The 16,072-nt window shown below is 40.3% G+C and overlaps 1 protein-coding gene across 15 annotated transcripts in view; it reads left to right on the top strand.

The window, feature by feature from the left end:
- Positions 1-16,072, top strand: part of SYNE1 (spectrin repeat containing nuclear envelope protein 1) — a 316,992-nt gene that overhangs the window by 233,671 nt on the left and 67,249 nt on the right. For all 15 annotated transcript variants that reach the window (XM_056344229.1, XM_056344228.1, XM_056344232.1 and 12 more), the window contains 9 exons: positions 365-574; positions 2,093-2,194; positions 3,772-3,891; positions 5,730-5,930; positions 6,615-6,788; positions 7,234-7,365; positions 13,377-13,573; positions 14,539-14,671; positions 15,083-15,265. In XM_056344229.1, the coding sequence (XP_056200204.1) occupies positions 365-574; positions 2,093-2,194; positions 3,772-3,891; positions 5,730-5,930; positions 6,615-6,788; positions 7,234-7,365; positions 13,377-13,573; positions 14,539-14,671; positions 15,083-15,265 (1,452 nt within the window). The remainder of the gene's footprint in view (positions 1-364; positions 575-2,092; positions 2,195-3,771; positions 3,892-5,729; positions 5,931-6,614; positions 6,789-7,233; positions 7,366-13,376; positions 13,574-14,538; positions 14,672-15,082; positions 15,266-16,072) is intronic.

The raw sequence follows: 16,072 nt of genomic DNA, 5'->3' as shown, positions 1-16,072 counted from the left end.
AGACAAGGTGGTAAATGCTCCATCCCTAGAAACATTAGGTTGAGTGGGACTGAGCAAGCTGATCTAGGTGAAGATGTCCCTGCTTATTGCAGTTCAGTTAAACTAGATGACCTTTAAAGGTCCTTTCCAACCTAACCATTCTATGATACTATGATTCTACATCATTTTGTTCCAGCACTTGTTTTCCTCATAGCAGTCTGGAGTCTTTTTACTATCAGAAATACTACAGCTGCACAACTTTGTTGTGTGTGAAAAAGCCACTGTATCACTGCAGATACAATGCACTGCCAATGGTTACAGTAACATGTCTGCCTGCTTTCCAGAGTGTCTGATTATCACTTTGCTTTGTTTTCTACAAAATCAGTCTCTCGCCAAAGAAATCAAAGACGTAACTGAAGAAATGGAGAAGAACCAGAATTTATTTGCTCAGATATTTCCTGAGAGTGGTGATAATAGGGATATTATAGAACACACTTTGGATAGTCTCCTGAGAAGGCTGACCTTACTGGAGTCAGTAGTAAACCAGAGATGCCATCAGATGAAAGAACGGCTCCAGCAAATAGTGACTTTCAAGGTATGATGCCCATGTGAAGGCAGTAACAGGGGTACATGTCAAGTGGGGATATAAAGGATGTGATTCTCAAAGCAATGAGAATTTTTGGTACCAAATCAAAAGCACAAGATTATCACAGGTTTTTACTAGAAAATCAAACTTGTACTTAGGCTATGCAAAACTTGGCACCCAAGTCGTGATCCAAAATTTAAACTCTCTGCTACAGGCCTTCTGCAATTCATGCAGTTATTGTAAAGTGATCATTCATCCCGTGCTTTCTCACCCTGGTGGCATATAAACATAAAAGGAAGTTGTGGACATCTGTTATCAAACGCAAAATCAACTTAGAGTTCCACTCTATCCATCTTATAATTTCATAAATGATAGAGAACATTGTTTTTATTAGCTGGGATAAGATAGAAAACAGAATAATGATTCCAACCTTTTGGACCATCTTTAAGCTATCCCGTTACTGTATAAGAGCTTGTATCACAAGCTGTCTGTGTTGGGCGAAGCAGAAAAAATGAAGATAGTACAGAAATGTGCACTTTTAGAAATCTTTTCAGAGTTCAAAAATGCTTTTACATCTTACTTGGTCTCTACCTTGTCTACTATTATTATCATATAAGGCCTCTAGTATGGTTTAGTACTATTGAAAAAACAAATTACAACAAAAAAAGGATAAATAAATCCCTGGTGTCGTTAGGTTAGGATCATCGTTTCATAGGTTGTTGCTCAGGATTTCTCTCCAAACTCCATAACCTTTCCTCTGCAGCAGATAGGAAAAAAATATTCAACATTTTCCAATGAAAGACCTTCCTTTGCTGAAGAAAGCAGACATGTTGATTAGAATCCTGTGCATTATTGTTACACCATTAACATTTGGTATTTAAAAGAATTATTGCAAAAAAAATCAGTAATGCACCCTCTATATAATGCTGAAAGTCTTAGAATAATGTGCTGATATTTTTCTGTTGAGGTGAATGCATGAAAAAAAAAAGAATACTTGATTGTAGCTTGGAAAAATTGTAAAGTGTAATATTTATGTGTCTAGTCTGATAAGGTACTCTAAAAGCTGTCATGTATAGTTAGCCCTGTAATATGTTGAAGCATTGTTTACTACTTTGCTATATTTGCTCAAGTTTGTGATGAAAAAAGCTTGTCTTGAAAAGTAAAACCTAGCTTTTTTACAAGTGTATGTGGTTAAATAAATTACACAAGAATAACACAGTTTTGTTAAATGAAGCTAATAACCCTTACTAAATTATTTATCTAATTGGAAGGCAAAAGCAGAAGAGTGTTCACAGATTATGTTTTGAATAGGAGTTGCTTTAGCTTTTAGCTCATACATACCCAGTTATGGATTTTCAGTGATGTATGTTTTGCTTTGGCTAATTATGATGCTTTCAATGTTGAAAATTTTTATGCTGTAGTGCTGACATAATAACATTATAATGTTTTACAGTGCTTTTGGAACATAAAATATTTTCCAGTTGGTTTGTGCTGTGCTTGGCTATAATTTGTTGTTGTCTCCTGTAGAATGATCTGAAGCTCCTGTTTATGTCAGTGGCTGAAAACAAATACTTAGTCCTGCAGAAACTAGCAGAGGCAGTTGACAGACCAGAAACAGAACAAATGCAGGTATTGCCAAATGTCTGTTACCTGGGGAGGGGGGAAGAGGTAAAATTTCTATTCAAAGTATTAAAGACTCTAGAGAACAGTTGCTTTTTATGGGAGAACATATGTGTTCACATAAAGTGTGAAAATTAGTACTTCCAAGAGTGTACTACACATGTTTATAAATAAAAAAAACCCAAAACCCAAAACCAAACAGCACAAAGTGTCAGTCTTATCTCTTCAGCTGACCTAGTTATGCATACACATTGGGCAGTATTTGAAAGAAAGAACACTTTAGTGAACTAAAAAAAGTCTAATCTTTAGCTAAATTGTTTCTTTTACACTTTATTAAAAACAAAGGCACCTTCTTCTGCACTGTTTTATAGTAATGTCTTGATTGTTAGTCATTTTAATTTAAGGCAATAATTGTTTTTTCTTCATCAGGAATTGCCTGATGAATAATTAGTTATTAATAGGGCAAAATATTTTTCTTGTTTCTGTTTTGCCAATGAGGAAAGTGAATGAAGTGTGCTAAGGGCTACATTCTGCAGAGGTTTCTTGTTACTCAAGAGCTACTGATGTCTGATGCCAGGAGGTGACTGAGAGGGAGACTCATCCTTCAGCTAGACATAAATACTGGGCTTTATATACCTGATAATCAAATTCTGAAGAATTTTGAGGCTCCTGTATGAATAAGAGAGCTGGCATGACATGTCTTTCTTTTCTGTCTTCCACGATGCAAAAGATTGGCATAAATTTATCTCTTGTATGATTAATTCAGCTACCAAATAGGAAAACAATGTGGTAGCAAAAAGCAACTGAATTGATTTGTTTCTGAACATCTACCTTGCCTGATAAAACATTCAAATTTAAAAGCATTGCTGTTTGTTCAACATGTTATTAGGAAAGTAGAAATAAGGCCCTTAATCAGCCAGGTAACTTAGGTGCGTGAAGTGTAAGTTTAGTGACTTTATTGTGTGTGTTCTGCACTACTGGTAGTCAGGTGCTCTACTCACATACATAGTTTAAGCATATTTGGATAAGCAGTTTCCAAGACAGGGCCTTAACAAAGGACTTTAACTACAGGAGTCTACCTTGTGCTTTTAGCTTTGTTACAATTTGCATGCGTTACTTCAGTAGAGGCTTCTAGGTTGAAAGACCTACAAAAGCTTGTAGCTTCCATTGGAAAAAAATCAAGTTATCACCTCTTCCTGTCCTGGTCCTGAAAGGGAACTATGCACAGCTCTTTGCTATGGTGTATGTCTTCTGCTGTGATGGTTGGTTGCTTGGTGCTCAGATATGACAGGAACAAGTGTTAATAAAAAGAATGCTTTAAAAGAAGGTGTTAGAATAACTAATAGTCCTTTTATGACTCTACTATGTAATTAAAAACATGGAACTTGACTGTGTATGATACTAAACCAGCTTGTTATTAAAATAATAATGCCATATTGTATTTAAGAAACAAGCTGGGCTCTCTCAGCTTTGAATTAATACTTTATAGTGTCCTTTAAATTTGAGCAGATTGAAGGACTGAATGTATGGCAACTACAGCACTGTTACTGGACCTTGAAAATAAATGATGTAATTTTCAAATACAGGTCATACTGCAGGCAGAGGAAGATTTGAAGGAACTAGATGTCGGAATCAACGAATTAAAGAAGCGTGTAGACAAGCTACAAATTGACCAGCCTTCTGTGCAAGAGCTGTCTAAGATCCAGGTATGGTTCATAAGTTCCATCCTAGACCTGTCTGGTGATATCAAAGGTATTAGTATGCTCCTTTTTAATGTTCATTATACAGTTTAGGAAAGCATGTTTAAAAGCATTTCAGTGTGTATAAAAGATTATTTTCTATCTGATTCATGTAGTTTTTCTACTTTTGCATTTTCAGATTTTCTAACATCTATTATTAGCAGTGGTAAGCATAAAAGCATATGGAAACATGTTTTCTTTCAGGTCTTGTTGACTTCCTGTTCAAACAAATAAAGTTAAGCATGTAAACATAAATGTCTGCTGAAGGTTGACCCTTGTTCTTACCAGTGTCTCATGTTCTGGGGTTTACTTCTCTCTCACATCTGTTGTTGTTAATAATAATAATAATATTTGTAAAGAAAGTGAGAGAGAGGGATTAAATGGGATAGATAGCTCAGTGTGACCTTAAACTGGAAGTGTTCTACTTTTACTAGAATACCTCTCATGTTCCTGCATACCTTAAGATAGATTTGATTTTGAACACACCTAAGTAGTAGGACTCTCTGAAGTAGATACATGTGGGCAATTGAGCCAGAACTTCTATAAGGCTGTTGAAACTCCTGTGAGCAGTTTGGTGCTGATGCAGGGGAATGCTTAAGGAGAGATCAAGAAGGTTTACAACTGAATTTTACCCTTTATAATGACATGATAATAAATTGGAAGCAAAGAAGACAGCTTAAAATAGACCATAAACTTATTAAGTGAACGAAATGGTTATCTCAAGTAAAAATGAATGGCTAAGAGTTTGTGCAAGTGTGTCTTTTGTCCAGTTCTTTATCCATTTGTTCTTGGAGCCTCCTGCTGGGTTTTTTTTCCTGTCAGGTTATGTGTAGATATCCCACTCCCCTTGATTTCAGTCTTAGAAAAGCCTTCCTTTTGCTTTTTTTGACAGTTCTGTTTCTCACAATTTTATCTTTAATGCTAGGGGAGTCAGCTGCAGTCTGAGGGTGGGTGCTTTGCTGTAGCACTGGGTGGTCTTATAGATACTTTGGTTTTTTTAGTGTCTAGATGTCTTTATCAAAAGTATGGGCTTATCCTCACAGTCAGATATATGTTCTGAGAATACAATTCTCAAAACCAAAACAGGAAAGTAATCCTGTTCAGGTGAAGAAAAGCATCTGCAGGTTGTTCTCACTTTTATAGTTGAGATATACAAGATGAGTAATAGAACACAAGAGATGATGAGATTCTTCCTTTTGGCTCATTTGTAATTTGGCAGTGTGGTCACACTGTGAAATACACACTGTGCTTTTTGTATGCTTTACTGCTCTATATAAAGTATGATATTGCAATTTTAGGCCTGGTTTGGTTTTTACTACAAGTTGTATGTATCTAGCTTGTTACCAGTAAGCTGCTGGGGCAGGGGAGGGAAAAAAATCTGGCTTTCAGATGCCTATAGCCTGTAGCCATGATGGAATCCGTCCAACCTTCTGTATTATAAGAAGCAAAGTGTAAACAGCATCTGCAGTGTGCTGTAGCCACACAGTAGTCTGGTTCTTGATAATATAAGCCTAATAACCCTACTTCTTTGCTGTATAAAGCAAGCCTTTGAGATTCTGCTAACTTTGTTCCCAAATGCATGCACTTTGAAAGAGTGGCAGGTCTTGCTTGTTTTTTCTTTCTTTAAATGGCGAGTTGTTAATTTATCAATGAAGTCAGTATATCTGCACAGTCTTTTTGAGCTGGGAATGGATATTATTCTGCTAGTACTCACTGTAGGGACAGTAAGGTTGCTTCTAGGAAAATATGTGTAGGTCGTGAAATAAGAATTACATATAAAAATATTGCTGCTCTTTGCCCCTAAGGATAAGTATGATGAGTTGATGATGATCATTGGATCCAGACGGAGTGACCTGAATCAGAATCTGGCTCTTAAGAGGCAGTATGAACGGGCTTTGCAGGACCTGGCTGACCTGGTAGAAACAGGCCAAGAGAAGATGGCTGGTCATCAGAAAATGATTGTTGGTTCTAAGGAAGAGGTTCGATCACTACTTGACAAACATAAGGTAAAAACCTGTGACATATTTCAGGACTAATCACGATCGTAAGCTTGAACACAGCAAATTGCTAACCTTCTGTTCCTAAAGGTTCAGGAGCTTTTCAGAATGGTGGACCAGTATTAAATCAGGATATATTAAACCTTACCGTATTTTAAATTGGAATCCATTAACTGTTCTGACTGAATGACTTTGAAATGCTCTGTTGAAGGTGAACCCGAGTAGATTGCATTTTCTTCCTTATTCTAATAACAAGTTATTATTCTTGTCCTGTTATGCTACAGAGCAATTTCATCCACCACTTTATTTTTTTCAAACAGAAATTTGTTTGCTAATAACACCCACAAAATATAACATAATTTTTCCATGGTTTTTTACTAGACAGGGTTTTTTTTGGTGGTATATATCTAATTTATGCTATTTTTGTTTATGGAATGAGAGTTTGGGTAGAATTTGTGTGGAAAGAATGACTTTTTTCTTTCTTTAAAAAGGCCATTGTCCTTCTTAAAATTGTGTGCTAGATTTTATGAGATGTTGGTGGAGGTAAAAGTTTACCTAATTCTGTGTCTACAGATACTTGATTGTACTGCTGTCATCTTAAAATGTCATTTTAGTAGTAGTGAATTGAGTAACAATTACAGTTTCTATTTTATATTCTGTCTTTACCCTGTCCCTCACACCCAAATTTCTCAGGAATATTTTCAGGGGTTGGAGTCTCACATGATCCTGACGGAAACACTCTTTAGAAAGATGAGTAGCTTTGCCCTCTTGAAGGAGACTCAGTCACATTCAGAGCTAATGACACAAGCTTCAGCTATATTAAAACTGGCTCATAAACGAGGTGTGGAGCTGGAATACATTCTAGAGGTGAGAATTTCTCTGGTCTTTTCTGTACTGCCGTTGTGATTAACCACCAGGATATTCTATGATGGTGGTTTCCTGGTGCTTGGACAGAATTGATGGATGTCAGTGCTTTTTGTCATACACACAAGGCACTGATAGACTATGTGTAATCTTTGCTATTTAACTGCAGTGATCTTCAGGTGACACAATTTGTGTTCCTTGAAGTTTAAGAGCTGCTTAGCTTTAGCTAACAAGGAGAACATGACAGTTTTATCCATGTGTTGTAATCAAAAGTTGAGCTTGACGTAGAGAAGGTGTCTTATCATAGGTTCACTGGATATTTGTACTGTTATTTCTGTACATTAGCAACCATGCAGCTATAGGATTTCAGATTGAAAAAGTAAGTAATAAAAATTATAGATACTTAGATTCAATACTTATCATATACATGGATAATTTGTGCTTGCAGACCTGGATGCACCTGGATGAAGATTACCAGGAACTTACTAAACAGCTGGAGTCTGTTGAAGGTAGCATCCCCACTGTTGGTTTGGTGGAAGAGACAGAGGACAGGCTTACAGACCGGATTACACTTCTTCAGGTTGATGCTTTTTAGACATTCTTTATGGAAAATTTGGATGAAAGGGACCTCTGAAGGTAGTCTAGACTAGCCTCCCACTTGAAGCAGGACAGTTCCCATGGGCTGGATCAGGAATGGCTTTGGAAACATCAAAAGATGGACACCTCACAGCTGAGCTGAGGCCCAGTTGCAGTGCTGCACCACCTCCTGCTGAAAGGGTTTTCTGTAATGCCCAGTCTAAACCTTCAACTTTTAGTTTGTCACCATTGTCCTTTTATATATTGTGTGGCACTACTGAGGAGCATTTACCTTTGCCATCTTTTTAATGCTTCTCCAAAAAGTTATAGGCCTTTGTTAGACACCCTTAGCTTCCTGCTTGCCAATCGAAAACAAGCACACGTCCCTCAACCTCTTTTAAAAGGGTGCGTGTTTTAGGTCTCTAAACATCTTAATAGCTCTACACCAGACCCTAACTGCTTCATTCTTCTTGAACTCTGGGAGAATTGGATGCACTACATCTGGCCTCATGAGCACCATACAGATGAGGATAATAAAATAACTTAAGTCAGTTGTTCACAGTCCTAATGTAGGCCAGTGCTCTGGCTTGCCTTACTCACAATGTCTTGGTTATGGAAGATGACAGGTTAAATACACTAACCATTCCCATCCTAACCTGTAATGAGAAACAGGGTAAGTCTGCCCAAGTTGCAGAATTTGAACGTCTTGTTGAGCCTCCTAACATTTCTGCTGTCTCCAACCTGAAGTTTATCAGTGTCTCTGGACCAAGTCTGCCATTTTTTGTCTCAACCACTCCCTGCATTAGTGTCATCCACGAATTGACTGAGGGACCACTCTCTGTCATCATCTGTGCCATTAATGGATCACAAAATGGTTGGGATTGCAAGAGACTTCTGGAGGTCATGTAGTCCAGTCCCCTGCCTAAAGCAGGTTCACCCAGAGCAGGTTGCACAGTTTTGCATCCAGGCGGGTTTTGAATGTCTCCAGAGAAGGAGACACCACAGCCTCTCTGGACAGCCTGTTCCAGTGCTCAGTCACCCTCAAATTAAAGAAGTTTCTCCTTGTATTCAGATGGAAATTCCTGTTTTGCAGTTTGTGCCTGTTGCCCCTTGTCCTGTCACTGGGCACCATTGAAAAGAGCCTGGCCCCATCGTCTTGACACTCTACCCTTAAGATACGTGTAGACATTTGTAGGACCCCCTTGCAGACTTCTGCAGGCTAAACAGGCCCAGCTCTCTCAGCCTTTCCTCACAAGGGAGATGATCCAGTCCCCTCATCATCTTTGTAGCCCTCTACTGGACCCTCTCCAGTAGTTCCCTGTTTCTCTTGAACTGGGGAGCCCAGAACTGGACATAGCACTCCAGATGGGGCCTCACCAGGGCAGAGTAGAGGGGGAGGACAACCTCCCTCGACCTGCTGGCCATGCTCCTCCTAATGCACCCCAGCATCCCATTGGTCTTTCTGGCCACCAAGACACACTGCTGGCTCATGGTCAGCTTGCTGTCCAGCAGAACTCGCAGGTCTTTCTCTACAGGATGCTTTCCAGCAGGTCAGCCCCAGCCTGTGCTGGTGCAGGGGGCTGTTCCTCCCCAGGTGCCAGACTTTACACTTGCCTTTGTTGAAGTTCATTAGGTTCCTCTCTGCCCAGCTCTCCATCCTGCCCAGTCTCGCTGGATGGCAGCGCAGCCTCTGCTGTATCAGCCACTCCTCCCAGTTCTTGTCTCACCAGCAAACTTGCTGAGGGTACCCTCAGTCCCTTCATCCAGGGCACTGGTGGATAAGCTGGACAGGACTGGACCCAGCACTGACCCCTGGGGCACACCGCTGGCCACAGGCCTCCAGCCTGACTGTGCTGCTGGTCACAGCCCTCTGAGCTCTGCCGTTCAGCCAGTTCTCAACCCACCTCACTGTCCACTCATCCAGCCCACACTGCCTGAGCTTGTGTGTGAAGATGTTATGGGAGACTGTCAGCAGCCTTGCTGAGGTCAAGGTAGACAACACCCACTGCTCTCTCCCGCCTCATCTACCCAGCCAGTCATTCCATCATAAAACACTGTTAGGTTGATCAGGCATGATTTCTCCTTGGTGAATCCATGTTGACTACTCCTGATAACCTTCTTTTCCTCCACATGGTTTGAGTTGACCTCTAGGATAAGCTGTTCCATCACCTTTCCAGGGATGGAGGGAAGGCTGACAGGCCTGTAGTTTCCTGGGTCCTCCTCCTTGCCCTTTGTGAAGACTGGTGTGACATTGGCTTTTGTGCAGTCCTCAGGCACCTCTCCTGTCCTCCATGACCTTTCAAAGGTGATGGAGGGTGGCTTAGCAATAACATCTGCCAGCTCCCTCAGCACTTGGGGGTGCATCCCATAGGGGCCCATGGATTTGTGGGTGTCACGTTTGCCTAAGTGATCTCTAACTCGATCCTCCTCAAACAAGGGAAAGTCTTCCTTTCTCCAGACTTCCCCTCTTGCCTCCAAGGTCTGGGATTCCTGCGGGGAGGCCTTAGCAGTAAAGACTGAAAGAAAGAAGGCGTTCAGTAACTCTGGCTTCTCTGTATCCTTCATCACCAGGGCACCCACTTCATTCAGCGGCGGGCCCACATTTTCCCTAGTCATCCTTTTGCTACTGATGTACTTGAAGAAGGTCTTTTTGTTGTTCCTGACATCCCTCACCATATTTAATTCCAAATGGACCTTACCCTTCCTTATTGTATTCCTGCATGTTCTGACAGCATTCCTATATTCCTTCCAAGTGGCCTGTCCCTTTTTCAACATTCTGTAAACTTAACTTCTTCTGTTTGAGATTTGCCAGAAGCTTCTTGCTTATCCATGCAGGCCTTCTGCCCCCTTTGCTCAATTTCTTACTCATAGGTATGCACTCATAGGTATCCTATCTTGAGCTTGGAGGAAGTGATGCTGGAATATTAGCCAGCAGTCTTGGAACCCCCTAAGTACAGGAGTCCTAGCACATGGGACATCTTCAAGTAGGTCCTCGAAGAGGCCAGAGTTGGCTTTCCTGAAGTGCAGGGTTGCAGTCCTACTTACTGCCCTGCTTCCTTCATGCAGGATCCTGAACTCCACCATCTCATGGTCACTGCAGCCAAGGCTGCCCCCAACCTTCACATCCCCAACCAGTCCTTCTTGTGAGTACAAGGTCCAGGAGCACACCTCACCTCACTGGTTCCTCTGCTACCTGTGTCAAAAAGTTTCCATCAGTGATCTGCAGAACCCTGCTGGACTGTGTGAAGTTGTTCAAGGTGTTTGGGCCCAAATATCAACAATCTCTGGAGTATTCCACCTATTACAGTCTGCTAGCTAGACATGAAGCCTTTGATTACTAGTGTCTGAAACTGGTAGTGTAGCTAGTTTTCAACCCATGTAACAGTCCATTTATCCAGCCTTCGTTCTCTCTGCTTCCAGAGGAGGGTCCTTTGGGAGATGGTATCAAAGGCCATACTGAAGTCAGTCTTGTCCACAGAGACAGTAATTTTGTCATAAAAGGCTGTCACATTAGTGAATCCAAGCAGAATATTCCTGATAAACTTTTGGTCCTTTTTGTCCTTGAAAATGGATTCCAAGAGGATGTGCTCTGTGATCTTTCTAGAGAGCAAGGTGAGGACAAACAGTCTGCAGTTCCCCAAGTTGCCTTCCTCCTCAAATGCAACAAAAACTAGTAGTTTAAATATAGGTTCTCTACCACATCCTGTTTTTTCAGTCTGTTGTCAAAATGAGAATTCTTGTCTAGTGGTTTGTCTTTGTTTCGTTATACACCAGACACTTTGGTTGGGTTTTTCTGTTTTCTTCTTGTGTTTTACAGAAAAAAAATGTTTGCTAGGTTTTTCTTGCCAATTACCTTCTTGTCTACTCTGAATTTTTATGTATATTGTTCTTTTACCAGGCAGCTTTCTGCTTCTACACTGGTATGAGAGGAACTTAAGCATTCTATTGTGTGTGGGTTTTATTTTGGTTTTGTTTAATGCTAAGCATTGTTTGTGTTCATCCTGACCCTAAATTAGTTTCCCTTTTTTGTTTCTCCTGTCAGTTACATAAATTATGTTATTAGGTTATTAAAATCCAGATTCTCAGTCTCTGCTAATTTTTAATATTTTTTTTCTTTCCCTGTGGCCACATTTAGGTTGAAAACCCATCTTAATTGATTTATTACTGTCCTAGATTTTTTTTTATGTTACTCTCTAGGAGTTACACATTTATTTGTGTATGTAAGTTACAGTAAGTACACACACAACATGACATACATAAATATAAAATTATATTAGTAGAGCTCCATTTGTGTGAAAGCAAAAAAGAAGAGGGATAGAAAATTTATGTACTCAGCATATGACTGGTAGTTTTGTATGCTTTACCTTGAGATCTTCAGATAGTTTCAGCAGAACTGAGAAATGGAAATGCACTTACATTTTGTGGTCAAGTTTAGTCAAATATACAGATGTTTTTAAAATCCATACTATTTGTATAATGACAGTGGAATTTGGCGGGAATATTTGCCCACATACACAAAATCTTTACCCATCCACAAGTGACCGTGTAAATGAAATCTGCCTCTGCTCCAGATTAGATTTAGGTTCACAGTATTAGGGGACCTTGACAGGCTTGAGAGGTGGGCCCATGTGAACCTCCTGAAGCTCAACAAGGCTCCAAGTAAGGTCCTGCATGTGGGTTGGGGCAATCCCAAGCATAAATACAGGCTGAGCAGAGAATGAATTCAGGACAGCCCTGAGGAGAAAGACTTGGGGATGTTGGTGGATGAGAAGCTGAGCATGACCTGGCAATGTGCACTTGCAGCCCAGAAGGCCAACTGTGTCCTGGGCTACATCAAAAGACACGTGGCCAGCAGGTTAAGGGAGGTGATTCTGCCCCCCTACTCTGCTCTCATGAGACCATACCTGAAGTACTGTGTCCAGCTCTGGGCCCCCCCAACAAAAAAAGGACACAGACCTGTTGGAGCGGGTCCAGAGGAGGGCCACAGAGATGATCAGAGAGCTGGAGCACCTCACCTGTGAAGACAGGCTCAGAGTTGTTCAGCCCGGAGAAGGCTCTGGGGAGACCTTACAGCAGCCTTCTAGTAGCTAAAGGTGGCCTGCAAGAAAGCTGGAGAGGGATTTCTTACAAGGGCTGGTAGTGACAGGACAAGGGGAATGGCTTTAAACTGAAAGAGGGTAGATTTAGATTAGATAGAAGGAAGGAATTCTTTACTGTGAGGGTGGTGAGGCACTGGAACAGGTTGCCCAGAGCAGCTGTGGATGCCCCATCCCTGGAAGTGTTCAGGGCCAGGCTGGATGGGGCTTTGAGCAACCTGATGTAGTGGAAGGTGTCCCTGCCTATGGCAGGGGGTTGGGACTAGATGATCTTTAAAGTCCCTTCCAACCAAAACCATTCTACGGTTAACAGCCTTTCCTTTTTCAAGTACCTTTTTTGCTTTCTTGTGCCGTAACAATTGGCTTCTATGTTCCGCGGGATTTGAATGGGTGGGGTGATCTTTTTTGTAGCCATGGATAGCAGGAGGGTAGATCAGTAAGAAGTTAGATGACCAGAGAGCTGAAGATAGGCATTTAAAGTGCTGAAGAGTGGGCACTCTTAGGTTGATATTGGACACCTTAAGCTTTGATTGCAGTAGAGTTTTCAGGAGATGGTAGGCTAAAATCTGATATTTTAATTTATTTTTCTCAGAAATGTTGCTGTCACACAAAGTTTATTTTGAAATTGTTCTTTTCAAGTGTAAAGTATCTACACCAAGGAGGTGTACACATCTGCACATAAGGAGGTGTCAACAGGCATATTGAAGTGAGGGGGTTTGTGACAGCATGTTCAGATTTTGAGCAGGTTACCTGCATGATGGTTCTCAGGGAGTTCCAGAGCTGGGGCACAGGGAGAAAATGTGATGTGCCGTGGTGACATTGGTTACACTAAAAAATACAGTAAAAAACCCCTAAATGTTGAGAAAGTGTAGTAGCAGAGACCTGCAGAGCTGTCTAACCATCTGCTCTGTCATTACAGCATCTGAGATCTAACCTGACTGAGTACCAACCTAAATTATACCAAGTACTAGATGATGGGAAAAGGCTCCTTTTTTCTGTTAGCTGCTCAGATCTTGAAAGTCAACTGAACCAACTAGGAGAACACTGGTTGAGTAACACCAGCAGGGTTACCAAGGAGCTTCATAGGCTGGAGACAATCCTGAAGCACTGGACAAGGTAATGCTGATGTAATGGACAATATAAACTTCTTCACCTGCACTGTTCAGGTCAAAGTCATTCTGAACGCAGAACTATTAGAGTCAACATTTAAAAGAAAGCACTTTGAGATGTATGTGACAGTCTGACTACTCTACATTATACTACTTCTGTTCCATAGAAGTGCTATTGTGCTCTCTCATTTGAAATGAAACATGTACTAGATAACAGCTGGTGGAAGTCAGAAGATGTCTTATTTAGATGACTAATTTAGAAGCCCCATGTGCATGCAGGTTGATGAGAAAAGGTGTATGCTTTGCTAGAGTAGCCTCAGCATGTTCTACTACTGGCTTCTTGTAGGTCTGTGTCATTGCATATAGGAAGGGGAGCTTTTAGCTGACTTTGCAAATGTTAATACGCTACTTTTGAAATGAATTCTCTAAGTAACATACAAGCTTTGTCTATTATTCATAATAACCCTGGCTTGTTGGCTCACTAGCCTTTCAAGAAGATACATAGAGGTTTTGTACATGTATAGGTTATGTGGAGACACTCCTATTCTGACACTTCATTAATTGCTTGGCACATGAAATGATATGGATGTAGTTTCTGAAAAAAAAAGCCAACAATCTGCTCTGAGATACCTTGTGGTAAAGCTTTTGGAAGATTGAGCCTTCTAATGGAAAGCAAAAATCTATTTATGTGTGTGTGGTGGGATGCTGTTACAGCTTTCCCAAACAAATTTGTAGCCTAGTTACTAGTCCTTCATTAAACTCACTTGTTCCTAAGAGGCAAAAGGAAGGCACTGTTAGGAATTGTGGTTATAATGGTTAAAATAAGAGCTTCCTGATACCATACCTCTTTTTAAAATTAAGTAATGTTTTTTGAAATTTGATAAAGGAAAGAAAATACTTTTATCTGGCGTACCTCAGTTGGAAAAAAGAAGTGACAATGACTATTTTAGTTTTCTTTAAACACCTCTACAGGTATCAGAGTGAATCAAATGAATTGACACATTGGTTACAATCTGCAAAGGAGCGACTTGAATTTTGGAGCCAACAGTCTTTGACAGTTCCTCAGGAACTAGAAACAGTCCGAGACCATCTGAACTCCTTTTTAGTAAGTCATTCCTGGACCTAGGACACCTTTTTCTCTCCAATTACAAATAAAAAGTTGAACAATCATATGGTTATGCTTTTTCTCATTATTGAAGTAGTGAGTATGCAAAAAAAAATACAAATCTGCTTCTCTAGGTGAGCTGTCCTTCAAAAAACTGGTATGTATGCACATTAAACACTCCCTTGCTAAATGCAATGATTGTAAAGCTTGATGATGATTTTGAAAACAGAAAATGGTTTTATGACTGAGAACAATTTTTCTTTTCACCTGGTCTCAAGTACATCTGGTAGACTCTAATAGAAGGCACATATTTTTAAAGGGAAGGGAGGATATTCTTAGCTTTCTGAGGTAAAGCTTTCAGTACAATAAACAAGTACTTGATTATTTCCACAAAAATTATTTTCCTTACAGGAGTTTTCAAAAGAGGTAGATGCTAAATCATCACAGAAATCTTCTGTCCTAAGTACTGGAAACCAGCTCCTCAGGCTGAAGAAAGTGGATACAGCAGCATTGCGTGCAGGATTGTCCCACATTGACAGTCAGTGGACAGAGCTGCTCACACAAATCCCAGCAGTACAAGAGAAATTACACCAGGTAAGGAAGGCCAGTGATGGCCTTCGATATTCCAGAAAATTCAGACCATACAGTTGGTGCTGCCTTTGAGAGATAGTCACTTCCTTCCTCCATTTATCCATGTGAGGCAAGATAGGAACAATGTTACTCCTGCTTTAATGTGGAAAAGCTTACATTTATATCCAAATCCTGCCTACCCATGCTGTCTAACACCAGTTGATGTTAATTTCAGACTTTCACTGTTACATTTGTTAAATCTTAACCAAAGAACCGATGAGGGCTTTTTCATCTTGTTTGTATGCTTTTTGAAAAAAAGGGAGTTCGTGTCCCTTTGCCCTGTCAGGTCTGGATGGTGGTTTTGTTCAAATTGAATAGACTGCATTCAAGTCTGTGCAAGACAAAATAATTCTAAGAACATTTTACAAGGTCCCTGATAGTATATGTAGGAGCAGGAGGGATTTGGTTGTGTACTTCTGGGGTTTTTTAGTGCTGTAATACTGAAGTTAAAGAATTATACTGGTCTAAAAGTTGGTTTAGTATTTTAGCTGAGGAGGTTATCAGTGTAAGCTGTTGCTTCAGTTTATAGTTTGGGATGCTCTCAGAGTTAGTAATAGCATGATTTAGTGGGAGAGAGGAAGGGAAACAAATGTTAACTAAGTCTATTACATTAAACAAATTAATGTCATTCAGTAGTTTTCTGATCTGCCTTGTAATGCAAAATACATATCTACCTTAAAATGTCATAGAAGACATTTCTGAGTAACTAAATGTAAGCACACACTACTGTATCAAATGGTGAAAGTGAGTCTTTTAAGAAAAAAACAGGTA

Source organism: Falco biarmicus, chromosome 6 (genome assembly GCF_023638135.1).
Source record: "Falco biarmicus isolate bFalBia1 chromosome 6, bFalBia1.pri, whole genome shotgun sequence".
NCBI lineage: Eukaryota > Metazoa > Chordata > Aves > Falconiformes > Falconidae > Falco > Falco biarmicus.
Note: the sequence above shows the minus strand (reverse complement) of the source record. Positions and strands in the feature narration are given on the sequence as shown.